This window comes from Panicum virgatum, chromosome 9K (assembly GCF_016808335.1).
Source record: "Panicum virgatum strain AP13 chromosome 9K, P.virgatum_v5, whole genome shotgun sequence".
Lineage (NCBI taxonomy): Eukaryota > Viridiplantae > Streptophyta > Magnoliopsida > Poales > Poaceae > Panicum > Panicum virgatum.
In genome coordinates, this window is record NC_053144.1 from 52758021 (window position 1) to 52780151 (window position 22131).

General features: G+C 48.2%; 2 protein-coding genes and 1 non-coding gene across 6 annotated transcripts; all 3 read right to left on the bottom strand.

Moving 5' to 3' along the window:
- Window positions 1-44: 44 nt before the first annotated feature.
- On the bottom strand, window positions 45-12768 carry LOC120652206 (uncharacterized protein At4g17910-like). 2 transcript variants are annotated; one of them, XM_039929962.1, is made up of 17 exons: window positions 12581-12767; window positions 12422-12485; window positions 12306-12339; window positions 11704-11837; window positions 11456-11529; window positions 11242-11320; window positions 11054-11143; window positions 10365-10438; window positions 9977-10064; window positions 9480-9606; window positions 9292-9396; window positions 8847-8970; window positions 8722-8773; window positions 8088-8132; window positions 1107-1205; window positions 896-972; window positions 45-497 (listed from the first exon to the last, which is right to left on the bottom strand). In XM_039929962.1, the coding sequence occupies exons 1-17, from the start codon at window positions 12634-12636 to the stop codon at window positions 404-406; spliced, it is 1416 nt and encodes a 471-aa protein (XP_039785896.1). In that variant the 5' UTR covers window positions 12637-12767; the 3' UTR covers window positions 45-403. The 2 variants fall into 2 exon arrangements, with proteins under 2 accessions (XP_039785896.1, XP_039785897.1); XM_039929963.1 differs by lacking the exons at window positions 45-497; window positions 896-972 and adding an exon at window positions 7805-7953 and having other exon boundaries at window positions 12581-12768.
- A 582-nt stretch (window positions 12769-13350) lies between these two features.
- On the bottom strand, window positions 13351-13431 carry TRNAL-CAG. Its single transcript has one exon. It is a non-coding gene; the product is annotated as a tRNA-Leu (tRNA).
- Window positions 13432-13629: 198 nt separating this feature from the next.
- On the bottom strand, window positions 13630-17306 carry LOC120652209 (probable apyrase 6). 3 transcript variants are annotated; one of them, XM_039929965.1, is made up of 9 exons: window positions 16675-17272; window positions 16096-16208; window positions 15701-15808; window positions 15564-15606; window positions 15432-15476; window positions 14794-14976; window positions 14489-14586; window positions 14209-14405; window positions 13630-14125 (listed from the first exon to the last, which is right to left on the bottom strand). In XM_039929965.1, exons 1-9 carry the CDS (start codon window positions 17186-17188, stop codon window positions 13870-13872), a joined length of 1557 nt encoding a protein of 518 aa, XP_039785899.1. In that variant the 5' UTR covers window positions 17189-17272; the 3' UTR covers window positions 13630-13869. The 3 variants fall into 3 exon arrangements, with proteins under 3 accessions (XP_039785899.1, XP_039785900.1, XP_039785901.1); XM_039929966.1 differs by lacking the exon at window positions 15432-15476 and having other exon boundaries at window positions 16675-17306; XM_039929967.1 differs by lacking the exons at window positions 13630-14125; window positions 14209-14405 and having other exon boundaries at window positions 14489-14618; window positions 16675-17294.
- Window positions 17307-22131: the final 4825 nt, after the last annotated feature.

The following is a 22131-nucleotide window of genomic DNA, read 5'->3' on the forward strand; positions in this document are numbered from 1 at the left end:
CTTTCGCTACGAGTCTTAGGATTTGCTGCCAAAAAGTCAATCAATGATAAATAAGGTGGGCCTACGTTTTTTTTTCTTTCAGCAGTCACATGAACCCATCAAATATAGGATCATGTGCGGCTGCATTGCTTTCTGTACATTATCCATGTAAATTGTGCCATACTCGGTACAGTACATATGATACTTGCGCTCTTTCTGCTTTCTAAAAGGAATAAGTGGTTTCCATCTGAGAATATACCATCTATAGGTCATAAGTGACACCCGAATTCTTCAGACATCATCCGCATAAAGCCAGAGAGCAACATTCAACTACAACACCGCTTTCCTGAACCCTGTTTTCAACTCTATCTGTGGCAAGTGGTAGCTAGAGCCTAGAGCAGTACGACTACGAACATATGATACTTCAATCCAAATTCTGACTTAGGCACCGAGTTAATGAAACAAGCGCTTGACAGATTGCCTTTAATTCGTCAACATATCTATGGTGGATGTGTCGCCTTCAGATCAAGAGTAAACGACAGTATTAATTAATACCAGCAAACCCGTTCTCCATGATATGAACTTATGAAGGAAAATTAAGGTTTCTGATGGGCCACAAGGAAACTTGAACACTTTTCTTGGAAATGGTTTCGTGAAGTGAACAAGTCAGCAAGAAGTCAGATCTAGAGTAAAGGCAGAATTAATGACTGGATCAACTAAATAGGCTAGCAATTTGGTTTTGTTTCTTCTCATAAAAATATTTGGTTTTATTTCAAGCGAGCGACTAGTTTGCAGGCAAGTTAATGAATACATACAACATTCAAATGCTAGATTACAAATTCACCAGAATTTCATTCTAACACCAAAAAAATGGGCAAGGCCAGTAACCATGCATAAAGTAAAGGTGTATACTGACAGAATCATGAAGGCAGTGAGCGAAGAGGCAGAGAGTGTGTCAACTGAGAGATTTACCAGACCTGTTAGGATATTTGCCTGGAAGAACAAAATAGAAAGTTTCAGTTCATCTAACCTGGCAAACTGAACAACTTTCAAGAAACTCCAACGAGGTTAATTTATTCGGGAAGTTTCACTTTCCAGTCAACAAAGAAAATAAGCAATGATCTTACCAGAAGGAATGAACCAAGCATATTTTGATTGAATGCATCTTCAAGAATCAAGTTCTTTTCATATGAAATGAACCCTGCTAATGTGAGGATAGATAAAACCTATATTGGATAATCACAGTCAGCATAAACAGTGGAGCATGAACAAAGAAATAGACCTAACAACAACTCAGACACAAAAAACCAGAGAATCTCATTGTTGGTAGACTCTTAAGAAAGCATGTTCTTTTATTTCATGGCTTTGCAACCACCCTTGCCATTTTTTCATGAGTCTGATGATATGACAAAGTTGCTCTCCATTGGCCCAATCATCAAAGAGTAACATTGGCAGGCAAAGCAATGGATATAAAGGATAGAGGTGAAATTTTGGGCAATGCTGTGAACACTATACTGAGCAGAAACAGGGGCGAGGCTAGATCAGAGAAGACCCTGGTGCCTGATGATGGATAAGTCTTTGCTGGTTAGTCAGCATTGTACCACTGCAGTATCTCTTTGCTGCAGCACATGGTCCTTGAGGGACAGTCTGCACTGGTGGTCTTTGTGGGGCTGCTGCAGCATCTTTCCTTACTGCAGCACGTAGTGGTCTTGCTGCCCCTAGGACAGCATCTTAGAGGACAGCATATTTGACTAGTTAGTTTTAGCTTTTAGACTAGCATCTTAGACTAGTTTGGCATGTGCCTTGGCTGCCTGCACCTGGCTGCCTATAAATATGTACCCACCTCTCCCGTGGAGAGTATGGCATTGTGAGTGTGAATGAAGAAAAACCCAGAAAACTTCCCCAACTTGAGTGTCATCCTCTCAGCTCAATGAGAGTGAAAATTGAGCTGCTAACATCTGGTATCAGAGCCGTACTTTCCTGTAGGTTGGATATCTCTTGCTCCTCCCCTTCCCAAGCCGCGGTAGCAGCCCAGCCACCACCACCAGCAGCTAGCGCAGCAGCAGCTGCACCAGCCACTACAGCAGCAGTAGCAGCCGCTGCAACAGCAGCAGCAGCAGCTCCGGCTGCCTCTTCTTCCCCGTTCCCTTCCCCCTCTCCACGCAACAGCCCCTTGGAGGCGCGCCATGTCCGACGCACCGTCTCAGCGCTCGGTCGCCTCGAGCGCACGGCGCCAGCGAGACGCCGAGCTCGCCGCGGCAGAGGAGCGCAGGCGAGCGACGGCTCAAACCGCTGCAGCAGCGGCGAGGGCGGCCAGGCTGGCTGCAGCGGAGCTGGCAGCGGCCAGGGCGGAGGTGGAAGCAGAGGAGGCGGAGGATGCAGCGCGTGCAGCGGAGGTCGAGGTTGAGACCTTGCGCGGCAGCCTCAGCGGCTCCATCGCCGGCGACGCCATCGCCGGCGACGCCACCGCCGACGAGGACCTTGAGGAGTTGGAGAGGGAGAGAGCGCGGGAGCGGACCGCACGGTGGGCAGCAGCCCACCCCGGCGGCGGCGGCCTGGACGGCGGCGCGCCCGGCGGCGGTCCAGGGGCCCGCGCGCCCGGCGGCGGCCTGGACGGCGGCGCGCCCGGCGGCGGTCCAGGGGCCCGCGCGCCTGGCGGCGGCCTTGACGGCGGCGCGCCTGGCGGTGCGCCCGGCGACGGTCCAGGGGGCCGCGCACCCGGCGGCGGAGGCCGCGCGCAGGGCGGAGGCGGCGCCCCTGGCGGCGGCGCGCAGGGCGGTGGCGGCGCTCCTGGCTGGGGTGCGCGCGGCGGCGCCCCCGGCTACCACGGCCTCCAGGCGGTGGTCAGGGACGTCGGTCCCGGCGGTGGGTGGCCCACCCTCACCAAGACCAACTACGTCGAGTGGGCCGCGGTCATGGAGGTGAAGCTCCAGGTGCGGCATATGTGGGAGGCAGTCCGGTACGGCGATGTCGACTACGATGAGGATCGACGGGCGCTGGATGCTCTCATCGCAGCAGCCCCGCCCGAGATGCAGTTCACGCTTTCCAAGAAGCGAACTGCCAAGGAGGCCTGGGACTCCATCTCTGCGGCACGCATCGGCAGCGATCGCGCCCGCAAGACCACTCTCCAGGCACTTCGCAAGGAGTGGGAGAACCTGGCCTTCAAGCCAGGTGAGGATGTTGATGACTTCGCCCTCCGTCTCAACACTGCTGCAGAAGGTGGTGCAGTTCGGCGACGACACCTACGACGAGGAGAGAGCCGTCGAGAAGCTCTTCCGCTGCATCCCCGAGAGGTACAGGCAGACCGCTCGCTCGATCGAGTCTCTGCTGGACCTCTCCACCATGACGATCGAGGAGGCGATAGGTCGCCTCAAGGTCGTCAACAGCGACGAGCCACAGCCTCCCTCGGGAGGCATCTCCATCGGTGGGAAGCTCCACCTCACTCAGGAGCAGTGGGAGGCTCGGCGCGGTGACAGGAGGAGGGGAGAGCCCTCTTCCTCGACTGGTGGCCGCAAGCGCGGCAAGCCGCGAAAGGGGCGCGGAGGTGCCCAAGCCGGGGCACGAGGGCGCGCCGAGGGTGGCGCCCGCGGAGATGCTCAGGGCGGCGCCGCTGACAGGCCCAAGGCGGCACGAGACGACGCCTGCCACAACTGTGGCAGGCCCGGCCACTGGGCCAGGGACTGCCCGCAGCGGAGGCGTGGGGGCCAAGCCCACGTCGCGGAGGCCCAGCCGGATGACGAGCCGGCTCTGTTCCTACTCCACGGGGACATGGAGCCGCAGCCGGCGGCACCGCCTGTCACCGCTCTACTCCACCTCGACGAGCCGCGTGCCCGAGTTCTCCTCGGCAACGGCTCCGACGACGACAGGGTCGATGGCTCGTACCTCGACTCCGGCGCCACGCACCACATGACCGGGCGGCGGGAGTTCTTCTCCGACCTGGATGTCGACGTAGGTGGCTCCGTCAGGTTCGGGGACTCCTCCGCCGTGGAGATCAAGGGCGTGGGCTCCGTGATCTTCACCGCCAAGTCCGGAGAGCACCGGATGCTCACCGGAGTCTACTACATCCCGGCGCTGCGGAACTCCATCATCAGCCTTGGGCAGCTTGATGAGAGCGGCTCCCGCGTGGTGATCGACAGCGGGGTCCTCCGCATCTGGGACCACCGTCGCCAGCTTCTCGCCAGGGTGGTTCGCGGGAAGAACCGCCTCTACATCCTCCATGTCGGGGTGGCCCAGCCTCTTTGTCTTGCAGCTCGCAGGGACGACGAGGCATGGCAGTGGCACGAGCGCTTTGGGCACCTCCACTTTGAGGCCCTGAAGCGGCTCGGCGCCAAGGAGATGGTGCGAGGCCTCCCGTGCCTCGACCACGTGGAGCAGCTCTGCGACGTTTGCGTGCTGACGAAGCAGAGGCGGCACTCCTTCCCCCAGCAGGCGAGCTTCCGAGCCAAGGAGCGGCTCGAGCTCGTACACGGGGACTTGTGTGGCCCGGTGACACCGGTCACACCGGGAGGACGACGCTACTTCCTGCTGCTCGTCGACGACCTCTCCCGCTTCATGTGGGTGATGATCCTCGGCAGCAAGGGAGAGGCTGCGGACGCCATCAGGCGTGCTCAGGCTGCTGCGGAGGCGGAGAGCGGCAGCAAGTTGCGCGTGCTGCGCACCAACAACGGCGGCGAGTTCACGGCGGCCGAGTTCGCGGCGTACTGCGCGGATGAGGGCATCCAGCGCCACTACTCCGCGCCGTACAGCCCGCAGCAGAACGGCGTCGTCGAGCGGCGCAACCAGACGGTTGTGGGGATGGCCCGGGCCCTCCTCAAGCAGAGGGGGATGCCGACTGTCTTCTGGGGAGAGGCGGTGGTGACGGCCGTCTACATCCTCAACCGCTCGCCCACCAAGGCACTCGACGGCATGACGCCGTATGAGGCTTGGCATGGGCGCAAGCCGGCGGTCTCCCACCTGCGGGTCTTCGGCTGCCTCGCGTTCGCCAAGGAGCTTGGCCACATCGGCAAGCTCGACGACAGGAGCACTCCGGGAGTGTTCATCGGCTACGCGGCGGGTTCGAAGGCCTACCGCATTCTCGACCCGGAGACACAGCGTGTGCGCACGGCGCGCGACGTTGTGTTCGACGAAGGGCGAGGATGGGCGTGGGACAAGGCGGTGGACGACGGCTCGACTCCGACGTACGACGACTTCACCGTCGAGTACGTCCACTTCGAGGGAGCTGGGGGAGTAGGCAGCTCTTCTTCGCCGAGCGTGCCTACCCCGGTCCCCGAGCCTCCACCGACTCCGGCGCCCGCCACACCGGCGGCACCACGCCCTTCAGCTACGACTCCGGCTGCGCCGAGTTCCTCAGCTGTACCACCACAGCCGGCGACGCCGCGCACTCCAGCACCGACAGCCACTCCTCCGGGCACGCCTACTCCAGCACCTGCTCACAGCCCGGTGGAGTTCGCTACTCCGCTCTCTCACGACGAGGAGCGCATCGACGCGTACCACGACGGTGAGCCGCTGCGGTACCGTACGATGGAGGACCTTCTCGGCGATCAGCCGGTGCCGGGACTGGTGCCTCACGACCTGGAGGCGCAGTTGCACCTCGCGTGCGATGACGGCGAGCCTCGGTCTTTTGCAGAGGCCGAGGGACACGCGGCATGGCGTGCCGCGATGCAGTCGGAGATGGACGCGGTTGAGAAGAACCGCACTTGGGAGCTTGCTGATCTCCCTCGCGGTCACCGCGCGATCACCCTTAAGTGGGTGTTCAAGCTGAAGAGGGATGAGGCCGGCACCGTCGTCAAGCACAAGGCTCGCCTGGCGGCACGAGGTTTCGTGCAGCAGGAGGGAGTCGACTTCGACGATGCCTTCGCTCCCGTGGCACGGATGGAGTCCGTGCGACTCCTCCTTGCGCTAGCTGCCCAGGAGGGCTGGCGTGTCCATCACATGGACGTCAAGTCGGCGTTTCTCAACGGCGACTTGAAGGAGGAGGTCTACGTGCACCAGCCGCCGGGGTTTGCGATCCCCGGCAAGGAGGGTAAGGTGCTACGTCTGCGCAAGGCCCTCTATGGCTTGCGGCAGGCCCCGAGGGCGTGGAACGCCAAGCTGGACTCCACGCTCAAGGGGATGGGCTTCGAGCAAAGCCCGCACGAGGCGGCCATCTACCGGCGGGGCAATGGCGGAAATGCCCTGCTGGTGGGTGTCTATGTCGACGACTTGGTGATCACCGGCACCAAGGATGCGGAGGTGGTGGCGTTCAAGGAGGAGATGAAGGCCACCTTCCAGATGAGCGACCTGGGGCCTCTCTCCTTCTACCTGGGGATCGAGGTGCACCAGGACGACTCCGGGATCACACTTCGACAGACCGCCTACGCCAAGCGCGTCGTCGAGCTCGCTGGGCTCACCGACTGCAACCCAGCTCTCACTCCGATGGAGGAGAGGCTGAAGCTGAGCCGTGACAGCACGGCGGAGGAGGTGGACGCTACTCAGTACCGGCGTCTTGTGGGGAGCCTCCGCTACCTCGCCCACACACGGCCGGACTTGGCGTTCTCCGTCGGCTACGTTAGTCGGTTCATGCAGCGACCGACGACGGAGCACCAGCAGGCCGTGAAGAGGATCATCCGCTATGTTGCGGGGACTCTCGACCACGGTCTCCACTACCTGAGGTGCCCTGGAGCGGCACACTTCGTCGGGTACAGCGACAGCGACCACGCCGGCGACATCGACACCAGCAAGAGTACGAGCGGGATCCTCTTCTTCCTCGGCAAGTGCCTCGTTAGCTGGCAGTCGGTCAAGCAGCAGGTGGTGGCCTTGTCCAGCTGCGAGGCCGAGTACATAGCGGCCTCCACCGCGTCGACTCAGGCGCTCTGGCTCGCTCGACTGCTTGGTGATCTACTCGGCAGAGACACTGGAGCAGTGGAGCTCAGGGTGGACAGCAAGTCCGCTCTGGCCTTGGCGAAGAACCCCGTTTTCCACGAACGGAGCAAGCACATCCGGGTGAGGTATCACTTCATCCGAGGCTGCTTGGAGGAAGGAAGCATCAAGGCGAGCTACATCAACACCAAGGATCAGCTTGCGGACCTGCTCACCAAGCCCCTTGGGAGGATCAAGTTTCTTGAGCTTTGCTCCAGGACTAGGATGGTCCAATCTTCCCACAAGACGACGCGCAAGACTTAGGGGGAGAATGATGGATAAGTCTTTGCTGGTTAGTCAGCATTGTACCACTGCAGCATCTCTTTGCTGCAGCACATGGTCCTTGAGGGACAGTCTGCACTGGTGGTCTTTGTGGGGCTGCTGCAGCATCTTTCCTTACTGCAGCACGTAGTGGTCTTGCTGCCCCTAGGACAGCATCTTAGAGGACAGCATATTTGACTAGTTAGTTTTAGCTTTTAGACTAGCATCTTAGACTAGTTTGGCATGTGCCTTGGCTGCCTGCACCTGGCTGCCTATAAATATGTACCCACCTCTCCCGTGGAGAGTATGGCATTGTGAGTGTGAATGAAGAAAAACCCAGAAAACTTCCCCAACTTGAGTGTCATCCTCTCAGCTCAATGAGAGTGAAAATTGAGCTGCTAACACCTGACTCATCATTTATACATTGGTCTCAAAATTGTCAAGCAAAGCTTTAATAAACAACACTATAATTTGATTTGGACCCTGGTGCCTATGCACCATGCTAAATGAACGCGGTGTCGCCCCTGAGCAGAAACATGTAATACATACTGATTGAAAGATAAAAATATTTAAAGCATTTTTTCCTTGAACAGCGAACATGCAGGAGAGATGCATATGTTTATATTACGAGAGAAAGAGTGGTCCAATTACAAAAAATATACCTCACCTTGGACCAGAGTACATTTAAAGCATATAAGACTGAATATAATAATTTGTTCCTGATGCCTTGGCTTTCTTTGGCTCAATTACGGGATCATTTGTAGGCATCATCAGATAAAGTAGATATTGTTCTTCTGTTATATTCTTGATGTGGTCCTAATTGTTCAGTTTTTGACGTACATATAGACATTGTAAAAATGTGAAAGGAAGACAAATTTGACTAAACTGAGAGTTCCAATGTGACAATGAATGCATATTATAATTTGATGTAAGAAAGAAAAGAGTGATACCTGAAAATTCTGACCGAAAACAAGCATAACATAAGCAAAGTTGCACTGCAAAATGAACACCTTGATCAACTTTTAAGCTAAATGTATTAACTTCTGACTGAATCTATAGACTGGTCAGTAAAGGTTAAGCTTCATTGTATTTAGTCCTTTTATACCACTACTAGGCAATTATGCCCGTGCGCTGCTACGGACAAAGTTGGTATAAGTATCAGATACGTATTGGTGCCCGTTTAATTTGTAGGGATCTACGTTATCGAGTCGTGGACCGAGGGGGTTGATCCGACTCGCATACGGGGTGGACTAAGGCCCACCTGTCAATAACACAGGCGGACCAAACCAACGTACCAAACCAAAAATTTGGGTGGAAACCTTACTCGCTTTAGTAATAGGTATAGACTTACTAAAATTTTGAAATGCTATAACTCCTTTTAGACCATAATCATCCATTTAAGCATTAACAAGTTTTCCTGACCAATGTAACTTTTTCATTCAGTGTTAAGACCACAATATTCTGCTCTACAAACCATAAAACTGCTTTGACATGGCATAGTAACTTTTAAAGTATTCGCCAAGATGGATTTAGTATGGGTTTGATTTCATGCTAGAGTAAAAAGTCATCAAATTAGTATCTTACCATTCGCCGAGAAACTCTCTCAATATAGCTATCAAGGATGATTGCCAAAATCCTAAAAATGCGACATGTGCAACAATCAGAAAATATTAAAAACAGTACTTATGCATGTGAATATTGTTTCTTACCAGAAAGATGCAGCAAGAACCCAGACTTTTACCACTTGAGTGTTCCTGCTCTTGCCTTTTGAGCTAGTGTCAGCGAATAGATAGTAACCCAGAGAAACACCAATTAGAAACATACCCCAGTATCCTGTGTCATGGGAGGGAATCAATTAACAGAATGGATAATGTTACAACAATTTTAAAATACAACGCGTGCAAATTTATGCCATGCAGCTATCAAAAGGGCCCAATAACTAAAAGTAATTAATGTGTAATTAATCTTAGCAAAGTCAGAAACTATGTATAGCATACAACGATAGGGTAAGAAGAAATAAAGAAAAAGTTTAAGATGCATGCGTAAACACCTGCATTTATGCCTGCATCTGCATGTTGACAGGGTTGCACGGCTATATGTTTCTCAGCCTTTTAAGAAAACAAATTATAAACTATGTGGAAATATATTTGTTACCAAGTATGCTATAAACGCCTTCCTTATTCTGGCTGAGTATGTCAGCACTTCTTTTATCAGAAATGAGGTACTCATTCAATCCAGAAGATAGCCAAATCTGGTATCCTGAAATAAATAACAGAGATGGACCTTAATAAAAGGATTATTGCATTATAAAGTCTATCACACCAAGCTGGACAAGTTTGTACCTGCAAGGATTAGCAGACCAACTAGGCCACAATGCTTTGGATGAATCCTGACAATGGATGTAAGGATAGAAACAGCAGCAAGGGTGAAAAAGAAGTTCCAATGAACACCATATTCTCCTACATGAACCTACAAGATAACAAACAAAGTATTGCCTTCAGAATACAGCATTCAAACATGGAATCATTTAATAACTTCTCCATTGTGCCAGGCAATTTGATATCCAATCACTAGACTTTCAGTATTACTAAAAGGAAATATGATGTAGTACAGTATATTCAGCTACGTTCTGTGTTATAGGGCTTCAGTGTTCACAAAAGGGGAAATGGGCATCATGAAGTATAGATCACTGGGGGGGGAAAGGCAACAAAAAATTGCATGAATGGCATACCTACATGAAATAGGTTCCATATCAGTGTATGCAGTGGCAATTATAATGAATGACTGAATAAGTAAATACTAATGTACACAGTTGGTACAAAGAAACAAAAAAAGGCACCTGATAATCAACACCCAATGTTGAGATAATGCGAGCAAACCCAAGAAATACCAGTGGACTAATGGAACTCAGTGCTGCCCTGAAACTCCTAGGGAACACAAGCAGGAAATTATAAGATACATCACATGAATATGGTAGACTATTGTAGTATTGTTTATTGGCAGACCTATAAAACAGAAACTAATGTAATCATACAGTGAAATTAACAAATTCAATCAGTGAAACCTGTGAAAAAAGATATACTTTTTAGTGATTACACTAAATTAATGGAGGCTAAGATGTCAGTATACACATGTTGTGCAGCACACCACACATAATCAAGTGTCTAAGTAGCCCTAAAGATATTTTGGTTATGAAAAATGATATCAAATCATAATTAAGGACTTACATTGAGGTTACGTTTCGTGCTTGTCTAGATACCAGTGCATTAGCCACTACAAAAGATCCTACTCCAAGATCCATCTGTTAGACCATGTGTCAAATTCTTAACATCAGTAAGATGGGAAGATGATATCAGATTGTATATCACAACTTATGAACTTTCGAAAACAGTAGCACATACATTCCAAATTGTGCATGGCAGCATAGGTTCGAACTTGAAAACAGTAAGGAAAGAACAATTCCTAGACAAGATCAAAAGTAACTCAAATAAAAACTAAGATAAAACAAAAGATTTGAAAAAAAAAGGCAATTGTTTGTGCAAAATACAGGAGTAGAAGATGACAACAGATGATTATTAGTTCCTATTCCATGCCCGACATTCTGTTCACTGAAACAAGCACATACTCATATATCACTAGAAATCTAAACATTTTTATGACTGTATGAACAATTCGTAGCAGGCAGCGTGTATACACAGAATGTTCATGATTAGTTGTGTTATCAATAGCACTTGTATTCAGCATGAGGATTCTAGGTCTGAACATATACACGCACAGGTGCGGACAAATAGGCACAAAACCCCCTTATAAATGGCGGCATACAAGGCATGAATATATACTTAACAATTTGCAAAATTGATTATGAAGACAAAGATAATAAAATGAAAGGAAAAAAATAGGCTGAAGTATGACTTACGATGCCACTACCATATGTTTCAGCCTTGGCATAGCGTCTTGGAAAGATTTTGAAGTCCACCGCTAGTATGCACAAACATGTCACCAGAACCTACAGATTATGTAATCAGTTTTGATACTTCTATATTGCTCCTACATCTCTACTACTGAAGGATTACTAATTTTTCTAATGAATAAACTTCTGCACACCACTGACACTCGGTAAGAAGATATATCTGCTCTGAGTGAAGGCGATTGGCTGAGTCCAGATTTAAGATGAGACTGAGACCTGGGAGGACAGGATTACATCAATTGCAGAATAGCATTGCTGTGTTGCATAAAGGAAATGCACAACCGAATTATAGAATGGCAGAATCTAAAAAGGCTTTCAACAAAATTAGACATAATAGCTCGTAGCAAATACCTTTTAAACATGATGTGGACAGATATCAGGATTATGAGAGAAATAGCACATGTATAAGCCCATTCAGCTAAGACCTGCGGAAAAAAAAGGAATAACCCACGGTCACTATTTTACTTTGCTTCCAAATAAAAACTGTTTAACTTATGCCCTGTATTGTAATGCTTGTTTCTCTATGAGCTCTTTCATTCTCTTTAGTCCAGAAATACTGGCATCTAAGTAAAACGAAAATACAGGGAAGGGTTACTTACTGTGAAAACCAAAAGAACTGGCAATACAACAGTGAGATAATCTACAACCAGTGTACAGAAGTACTGCATCCAATCTTTACGAACAGGAAGAACTTTATCATCATTTTTCTTCGCTGCATCCCTCCTAGTATTATCTAAAACATGATGGAACAAGGGAAATATTGTCCTTTGTTAGATGAACTCCACAAATGGAAAGCAAAAAAAGTGAGCTGATTATTTGTTAATGCCGAGAAAATTTAAAAGGGAATACTTAAACGACAGAGAATACAGTTGAAACTGATGGCCTAATGTATAGCATCGGTCATCAGATTTAGCAGATAACTAAAAATGGAGGGCGACATGATAAAACTTTTAATAAAAAAGCTAAAACTTATGTATATTCCATGCATACAGTCGAAGAATTTGGAATTAGTATTGAACCCCACAACTAGTGCGAAACAGATCCACAAGCTAAATCTGCAAAACTGCACCATGCTAGTAATTTGATTTTCCAAATATATTACTGAAGCCCACTCGCAGTTTGTCGTAGCTACGGAATCGGTTATGCCTTACACTACAACACAATAGGAGATCAGAATTCGCTGCGTTTCAGATGAACTGACCTCCGCTGCTCCACTTCCTGAGAACCACCAATGCCTACAAACCAAAAGAAAAAAAAAGTCAAATCCCAACACCGTGTGCGCGCACAGAAAAATTGGCAGGAGATTTGAATCGTCACCGGCACGATAGTGGAGAGCGCCGCGATCTCCGACATGGAGGACCCCGTCAGGTTGCTCACAAATCTGCATCACCATGGTGGAGGAGGAGAGCGGTTAAGGGCGAGAAGGGGAGCGGCCGGGACCGCAGCCTCAGGTTTGGTCTGGGACGCTGAACTTACTGCTCCTTGAGGAGCTTGTTCGGGTTCAGGGACTTGTCGAGGAGGCGGCCCTCCATCGTCGACGTCGAGACTCGAAAGGCGCGGGGGCGGGGGCGGGGACGGTAGGGGCGGGGAGAATCGCTGGGAAGGCGTCAGAGATGGCCGACGGCGGGCAGCAGCGGTAGTCTGCAGACGACGGCGAATGCGAGCGCATCGCGAGCAGCGGCGACCTGCGAAGCCGAAGGGGAAATTTTTTTCTCTATTCGCACATGTCGTGGGCCTCGTGGCCCAGATCTTGGGCCTAATTACCTTGCCCCTTACGAGTTTATGGGCTGCACACCTAGCCCATGTCTAATATCAGCCAAGTTAATTTCTCTCGATTTTTTTTTGGCAAGGTGGTACTTTTATGATGATCTGAGGAAGATTTATCATGACTTCACTTTTGAAAAGTGAAGACTGGATCGTTGATTCGGATGAGAGAGAGAGAGAGAGAGAGAGAGAGAGAGAGAGAGAGAGAGAGAGAGAGAATTGTAAGTATACGTGTGAGAAAGCAGCAAAGGTCAGAGATGCTGGTAGGGATACACAAAACTAAACATTATCACAGAAAATTAATTGTTTCGAGAAGTTTCGACGATGTTTAAATTTTTAGCAGTAACATTTCCTTACCCTTCTGTCGAAAATTAGTCATGAGCTCGGATTTGCATTTAATTGTTTAAAATTGGCATCGCGCAAACACACAGAAAGGGTTTAGTTAAAATGTTAAGAACAAGAATTTTAAAAAATATGTCAAATGTCAAGAATGGGATTCGAACCCATGCCCTTTCGGACCAGTACCTGAAACTGGCGCCTTAGACCAACTCGGCCATCTTGACTTGTTGCTGTTGTTGCGATAGTAAATTAGTAACCATAATAGACACATGGAGACCGGATGATTAGCAGTCATTCAGCGAACTTGCTTCCCCCCATCCCCTGTATGACCCAAGAGGCACGACCCTATATCCATGAACACCAGTTACCACAGTCCGCAAGTCCATATCAAAGTGTTTGATGGTATCTCAGTACATAATTAGTGAAAAAAATACCGATCTCATTGCAAACTACTATATTTATTCATAAAAAGAATACAATTAGCACATGAAAAATTGTTCTGCACATTCTTCTGTACGCACAAATACGCTATCTTCCATGCTCCACCCACCCAACTCTGCTACCTAAGATCAAGAACACAAAGAATTGAACTTGTACATTGTTGTACAACACAACATCTATTCCTGTCGTATAAATATCATTCATCTGCACAAGGGTCAGCGTCAGATGATGCGTGTTATGATGTATCGGCCTTTCTCTAAGTCATATATAATCTTTGTCTTGGGCTTCCTCCATTTTGCCACAAAAAAAACTCCACATAAAAGAATTATTCCCACGACAGCAAACAATGGTCTATTGCCATGGGTTGATGTTACAGCAGCATGTGATGGCTTTGAACTTGTATTTTGCATCAATGTGATGAAAGCTCCTAGGGCCCATTCAACATGAATGTCTCCAACCTGGTTGGAATACTCAATCCTGATAAGGAGAATATTAAATTAGCAAAGCATTGCTCAAGAGTAAATTGCATTGAGGAACATGCACGTGTTCAATATGCTTGCCTCTTGTCATCCAGTGGTACACCAAGACTGTCATGTAATAGAGCCACAATGTATGCCGACGAGAAGCAATACCATGAGAAATCATCATCTGATCTATTAGGGTACTTTTCTCTAAGGGTGGATAAATCCTGGTTGCAAAATTGTTCTCCAGCAAGTGCAAAATCAGATAGCGGTGAAGACTTCTTAAGTCCAAAGAACTGACAGAGAATGTACATGAGTTAGAAGTGTCAGAAGAAAAGGTCGACATGCAAAAAAAGAGAAAAATAGACATGGAATGCACCTTTGAAGTAAAATAGAAATTTTCAGTTGCCAGGAAGTATCCACGCAGCTCAGGTACAAAAGTAGATCCCAGTTGGCATTGTTGATACTGGCACTTTTCTGCACTCACGAGATACATGTGGCACTAATCTCTAAGACATTGCAATTGAGCTAAGAAACAGTTCAGCAAAATATTTGGAGTGCACAATATTTGCAAAAGATATTAGCTTAATGTGTAAGTTAAGAACATCTAGCTTCAAGTGATTTTTAAGTCATTCTATGTGAACTACTGAACAGAGAGTTTGCAGTTTCGAATATATTTCTTACCTTTTCCTTTTTGCAGTAAAAGCAGGGAAGTGGATCTGCATTCTGTAAAGTTTCCACTTCCACTATCAACATATTGGTTCTCTAGTGTTGATCTTGAAGCAACACTTGTCCTCACCATTACTTCATTGTGTGAATATCCTCTAGGAGCGCAAGGATCAACAAGTGTACTATTTTTGGAAGATTCTGCAATTGCACGAGTGTTGAACTTGAAGAGATACTTCGCTTGGTGCTTAATGCTTAGTAGATTGTTAGACTGTATAGTGCAATTACAGAAAACTGAATCTATTAATCCCTTGTTTCCTACACATCTTACACTCTGCTTAGTTACTAGGCATATAATAAGCTAGTGGAACAAGGAATATAACTGCTTCAGAAACATATCAAGTGCTCACTCTCACTAAACTGTAAAAATGACCTCCTGTTATTTTGAACAATGGTGCAAGCATACTTGTACATGCATAGCATACAGGAATAGTTGTAGTAGGTATTACTTGTTGGCATTCTGTTGATTAAGTAGCGTCTAGTGTCGTGAATGATTTCTCCTCTCAGAGTATCCATTTTCAGAGACTTAGTTTTCCCTTGTACATCAGGTACTGAATTCCTTATTATCATTGCAAACATGGTTTCTGAGGCGTCACCTAGGCATACAGGCATGTCACTGACACCACAGGACGCCACCAATGCTTCAAAACCCATGATTGCAAGGGTGGCTAGACTGGTTATATTCTTGCAAGAATAGAATACAAAAAAGTTAAAATCTAGATAAATACCTCTTGACCTAAGTACTTCATGTAACGAGTCTTGAGCTGCATTCTGTGGAGGTAAATCATTTGATCAGCAAGTTAATCTATTGTATGATTCACAAGATTATACAAAACAGATGAATCCGTCGATATAAATAACTCACTTGACCAAAGTTTAAAAAGCTGTTGGTATAGAGAGTGTATGTTGTTTCACCAAAAGTAAAATTATTTGACAGTTCGGGAGGAAGTACTTCATCAGAAGCAAAGGTCAGCTGAAACAAAACAGCAACAGTTATTTTGGCTAAAAAAACGTATTTTTGGAATGTGACCATAAAAACAAGCTATTATGTGTACTGAATCAAGAAACTATAAATGAATTTGGCCATCCTATATTACAGAAGCCATTTATACAGCATACAGAAATCAAGATTTCAGGTAAGTGGATCCTTTTGAATTGTACTATACTATTAAGAACTCATTAGCATGCACTGGATTTAAGTAAGATACAAGTTCTGGGAGCAAAGAATCACAAAAACTGTATATGCGCTCATCGCTGAACCTGAGCTGAAGCGCCCCCAAGTTCAATTATTCCAACAGTTTTGTTAGGATCCCCTCCAAGTCTGCCAAGAGCATAATTTGCCGCAACCCAAGCATAGATGCCTTCATCAGAACCTGTAGACAAGGTACCGACAAGTGCAAGCATATAAGTTGAAAGTATTTCAGCTAATGGCACAAAGGGCACTCATATATAATGGCTTTTTCTGCTTACTAATTCCAACTGTGTGCACTGTTTCAGTCACACAAAAAAACTGTGTGCACTGTTTTAGATCGTTGCTTCCCACTATTTTGATTTGATTTGTTGATGTTCTGTTAATCAAGCAACAGAAAATTCATCTGGTAATTCCCAACGGAACCTATCTCAGAACTGAATTTAAATATAGAACACTCAAATAGTGAATGCACTCGCAGCTCAGCGCTTGCTATAAAGGCATCCGGAGCAAGCTGCATATCCACATATTTAGCATTTCCAATTCATCGCATTAGTCATCATTTCATTCAAACACCCAGTCCCCAATCCACAATGCAATCAACTACTGACTCCAGAAGGAAATGACAATGGCAAGGGGCGCGGCACTACCTGGGATCACCTTGGCCCACGCGTCCTCGAACCGGAATCCAGCGGCCCGGAGCACGTCCCTGCAGGACGCCAGGATCGCCTCCCGGGCGCGGTCCTCGAGCAGACGCAGCCCAGCGGTGGCCATCAGCCGCACCTCCGCCTCCGCAGTGGCGCCCCCCGCGCTGCCAACCTTCTCCCTCGCGAATTCTATGAGCGGCCGAAGCGACTCCCCAGCCCGCGCCGGGTCGGCTGCGAAGGACGAGAGGCCCGGGGAGACGCGCATCACGGCGGAGCGCGCCAGATCCGGGCGGCCGTCGGCCCCCGTGACGAAGACGTGTGCCCGGGTGCCCGTGCTGCCTCCGTCTATGATGACGGAGAAGCGCGCGGGGGCGGGGGCCCGGCGCCGCGGCGGGGCGACGGCGTGGACGAGCGCGGAGACGAGGAGGGCGAGGAGCGCGGTGCCGAGGCAGAGGCCGCAGAGCCTGCGGCGGCGGCGGGGGCGCGGCGAGGGGGGTTTTGTGGTGGGGTCGGGCATGGTGGTGAGCGGCCAGGACCCCCGGCCGCCGCCGCCGACGCCGCCGCCCGCCGTGATTCCTCGACGGCGAGAGAGGTGACGACGTCGAGCTTTTATTTTATTTTTATATAATATTTTATTACATGGTTTTTTAAAATGCGTGGGAGGAGCACTTTTATAGTACGGGTTGGCGCTCGGAATCCGTCAACGCTCCATGAAGACGTACTTGTGAAGTTCGCATAGTGCGAATGCCTCACTTCTTCCTTGTGACTTCACACCAGTTTTTTTTTTTAAAAAAAACTCAGCATAAGTACTGTTCTTTTTGCAAGAAAGAGAAAGATTTACTGGTTTACTCCGAGATACGGGTATAATCCTGGGTAAACAAATGATCTACACTGTAATAGCCCTATGTTGATTAACTAGTTAAACATGTCATCATGTGCATCTTAAAGCATTAAGCATAATTAGCTCGTGATTAAGGAGAGAATTAAACATTAGGCTAATCCACTGTTTTGGTAGTGGCGGACAGTCCACCACTATACGGCGGACGGTCCGCGACCTTGCCACGTGGCCGACCACGGTTCACCTCGGGCACATCGAATTCACTGTCACGTCACCCTACCCGCGGACAGTCCGCGCCTCACTCGCGGACGGTCCGCTAGCGCATCTCCGATGCGTGTCACGCGCGCAGAGTCTGGGCGCCACGTCTCACCCCCGACCCCACCCGTCAGCCCGACCCTCCATCACCTGGGAGCCTTCTCCCAGCTCTCTCTCTCCCTCATTCACTCCCCTCACCTTCTCTCTCAAGCTCCAAGTCATGGAGGAGCTCCCCCATCTTCCCCACCATTGAAGCCCCTCCACCTCGCCGGAGCACCACCGGAGGACGCCGGAGAACGACGCCTACGAACTGCACCACCCCGATCTCCTCTTCTTCCTTGGGGAGGAGCTTCCCCAACAAGCTTCTTCCTTTACTTCATTCTCTTCCTCAAGTCCAATCAAGGAGGACGACCCCCGAGCTACTCCAAGCCTTCCCTAACGACTTGAAGCCCTTATCGGTGACCCACTCGATGCCGGTGAGTGTTTCCCCTCCCCGATCCATCCGCATTGCCCTAGGATTTGAAGCCGAGAACTCATCTAGAGCCCAATCACCATTGTTGACCTAGAGCTTCGAAACCCTAATGCATGTGAGATTTAGTTACTAATGTGAACTCCCTAGACTCCCAGGAACCTCTAGGATCAAACCCCACCCCAAACCGTGGCCGGAATCGCCGGTGGTGAACTCGCCGTTGAGCCTCGGCTGTGTCGCGGACAGTCCGCCCGACATGGCCGGACGGTCCGCCAGCTCCTGACAAAAACCAATAGAGACTCTGCACGATTCTTAGCCTTTCACAAATTGAGAGCCGGACGGTCCGCTTAACCTATGCGGACGGTCCGCCAAATTGTCCGCCGTTTAGAGCCGGACGGTCCGCTTCTCCCAAGCCGGACGGTCCGCATTTACTTGTTCTTTACCCTTACACTTAGCTATGATTATTCCACATATGTACTATATGTCTAGTCCATTTTATCATAGTTTTGCAATGTTAAATCATACCTTCTCATACCATTTGCATACTATGTCAATCATTCATGGCATATTATTTATCATGCATCATTGCACTCGTGTAGAGACTGTGACGCCGGAGCAAGAGGAGCTTGAACCGGAGATCGTTGGAGACTCTACTCCCGTCGAGACTCAAGGCAGGTCCCTAAGCATTTCTTACACCCTATTTTGAATCAATGAAGTATATGTGTCTTGTTTGCGCATGAGTTACTATATATATATATATATATATATATATATCATTGATTGCGTAGAATCTATTTGATGCATTATCAACCTTGATTAGGATATCATCTTTAGATGAGTATGGTTGAATAGGTGTCACGAACTATATGCTTAGCCATGCTTAGCTACGGTACAAGACGAGAGGTGGCAAGGTCACCACCACTCGCGAGCTATAGGATGTTTGATTAATTTACATGATTAGTCAAGTATGGATAAAAGTTGAGCAAATATGAAAGATGATTCGGACTTGGGCAAGTATGATAGGGCCATGTTGGGATGGAGCTCACATGATTAGTCTTGCTTGAGTTGATTAAGGACCGATGCGTAATCCCTTTGATACTTGAGCACCTTTCCGTATAAACCACATACTATATAATGGTACAGTAAGCCAACTAACATAAGTCACATCTTGCCATGATCGGATTCGGTGCGAGTTGTGATGGAGTGCGATCGGCGTTTCCGGTGCACTTGTCCTTCTCGACCGTTCGCTCATAGTCGGTTGTGTTTGTGCGAAAGGTTGAGGCATGAATCAACACTTATCCTTGGCCGTGGGTATGGTCGTTGGTCTTGTTCTCGTGTGGGAAAAGTTGTACACCCCTGCAGGGTTTTCGATCTATTGTAATAGTCGCGCTCTCGGACATTGAGCACGCTCTTGTACTTTGACTTTAACGTAGAGTTACCGAGGAAGTTCATGGAAGATTGAGTTTATGATCTATGAATACCTTACTTATGCAATTGTTTGATGCATGCTCTAGAGATCATAGATGCTCTGTCTTTTGCTTATTACAACTTGATCAAAGTTAGATGCTTTTATGCAAAAGTTAAATACCGTACCCTATCCTTCCTACTAACCAAATGCATTCTCCTTGAGGTCAAGATATTATATACCCATATTGGATAAGCCCTGCGAGTACCCTTTGTACTCACGGTGCTGCCGTTAAGTTGATGCAGGTGATGCACCGCCGGAGGCCGTGTTCGGTTACTTCTACCCCGCGGACGGAGGTGCGGGTGAGTAGATGGCCGGTGGCTATGTGAAGAGCACTATCGGCATATAGTGTTACCTTTTTATTTTGCGATATGTATGGAGTGCTAGTAGTAGAACTTTCCGCTGCAAAAATTTTGAAGACTTGTATTAAACTTTGAACCGCTTTGTAATATAACCTCATGTGTTGGACGTGCCTATGTAATGGTGTTACTGTTGTGCTCGTGGAGTGTGTTTAAATCCTGGGCGGTGCTCATGACACATTCCAAGGACTACCGGGGTTGGTTCCCTCTAATCAAGTTGATCAATGGATGATGACTCGATTAGGCGGGATCAACTTGGGCTGGTTCCTCACAGCGTGGCATCAGAGCTATGGTTGCATTCCATGTATGATTACTACTAAAACTTGATGTGAGGCACGCTTAGAAACCTAATGGTAATCACTAATTATGAAGTACTTATAAAAATGTGACTTATCTAAGATTATATTTCTTATATGGTGTATATAACTCGTACCTTTTCTAGAGCTGATATTCTTACCTTATGGGCTGCACATTAGTTGCTATAAATATGTTCACTAACTTATCTTGTCTTGCTCATGATAGATGAACGGGAACTTGGGCCAATTGGTCATGGTGACTCGGGCCGAGGAGGCGGAAGGCTTTCCTCCACTCCTTGGCGAGATGTTTTGGAGAGGCAGCTGTGGCAGAACCGCCTAAATTATCCCGGCTCAAGTGCGTAAACCATCACCATAAAGGCAACATTAGCTTAAACGCACTTCAAACGGAACAATTTTTGGTCTGTCGGGTAACGTCCCGATACAACCACCGATTCTTGGATCGAACAAGCATACCCCGCACGAAGGCGAGTTCAGAGATATTACAACCACAATTTTACAACTCAGGCATAATAACGATTACAAACCAGTTAAACACATTATTACAAAGCCAACTTAAATAAAACAGTTATACAAGCTATGATTATAAGTTCAGAGTCTAAATAGCGGAAGATGAAACACGACGTCTACAACACGTCGCAAAAGTATACCAAGCTAGCCCAAGCATGGTATCACTCGTCATAGTCATTGCCGGTCGCAGACGTATCCCATTCTACGGACCAGCCAAGAGGCAACGAGCAAGGATAGGTCAAGCTAGCGATCTGGTCCTCAAAAGTCATACCTGAAAAGGGTTTCAACAGCAAGGCTGAGTATTCTAATACTCAGCAAGACTTAACCGTCAACGGGTATAAGTAGCCCGCCTTAGCTAGACTATGCAAGACTTTGTAAGGCTCTGGTTTTCCTTTGCTGAAAAGCGATAAAGAGTATGTCCTTACTTTCAAGTTTTAGCTTCAAGATTCTAGTTGATTAACCATTCTATGTAAGCAGCTACTAACCAATCATGGTAGAAATCTAAGCAAACATCAAGATTGATCATAATATTGTTGCTCTTATTACTCTGTGTGGCAAAGAGATCAAGCAGTCTCATTTCATCGTGAGAGGCGGACGATTCTGAATCGAAATTCAACCTTGCAAGGATAACCTAGCACACGTCTGGAATACCGTCGGGTCATTCCCAAACAACTGTTGACCTTTCTTTCCGGCTTGTGGATAGGAACACTCTCCCCGACTACAGGGCTCCAAGGTCCACCCGTGCTCGGTCCACCCTTGTCCCTAGAAGTCGTGGTGTTGCGCAACATAAAATAAAACCTATCTCTAAGAGAGAGTGTCAGGTATATCCACTCCCCGGTCCAATCGGCTACTAGGCTTGCTGCGTACCATATTTACGGCATGTGACTAGTACTTTCAAAAACTTAACCAGCACTACCACACACCGCGACCTTAGCAAGTTCATCAACACAGACGGGGTCTCACATAAAGTCATGATATCGATCACAACCCCGTCCGTCGTCCTTATATTGATAACAGAAAGTAAACAGGCAATTCCTATAAAGCTCGCGAGTGATAGGCAATCACTCGACTTTTACCGGTCCTATAAGCTTAGCAAGTAGTCGAACTCAAGTCTAGTGTTCAGTACATAGGTTCCTAGGATCATGCATCTAGGGTTTCAATTCAAATCCTAAGAACTGTAAATGCACAAGTAAGTAATAACAGTAAATGATAATAATTGGAAATATAGGTTATGTCCGGGGCTTGCCTTC

Excerpts from the sequence above, each read along its gene's own strand:
- LOC120652206 (XM_039929962.1), bottom strand. The coding sequence starts at position 12,636 with ATGGAGGGCCGCCTCCTCGACAAGTCCCTGAACCCGAACAAGCTCCTC. Across the intron at positions 11,530-11,703 it reads CAGTTCTTTTGGTTTTCACA|GTCTTAGCTGAATGGGCTTA; the intron begins GTAAGTAACCCT and ends TTTTTTCCGCAG. Across the intron at positions 10,065-10,364 it reads GCACGAAACGTAACCTCAAT|GAGTTTCAGGGCAGCACTGA; the intron begins GTAAGTCCTTAA and ends TGTGTTCCCTAG.
- LOC120652209 (XM_039929965.1), bottom strand. The coding sequence starts at position 17,188 with ATGCCCGACCCCACCACAAAACCCCCCTCGCCGCGCCCCCGCCGCCGC. Across the intron at positions 15,809-16,095 it reads TTGGGGGCGCTTCAGCTCAG|CTGACCTTTGCTTCTGATGA; the intron begins GTTCAGCGATGA and ends GTTTTGTTTCAG. Across the intron at positions 14,406-14,488 it reads ATTTCTATTTTACTTCAAAG|TTCTTTGGACTTAAGAAGTC; the intron begins GTGCATTCCATG and ends ATTCTCTGTCAG.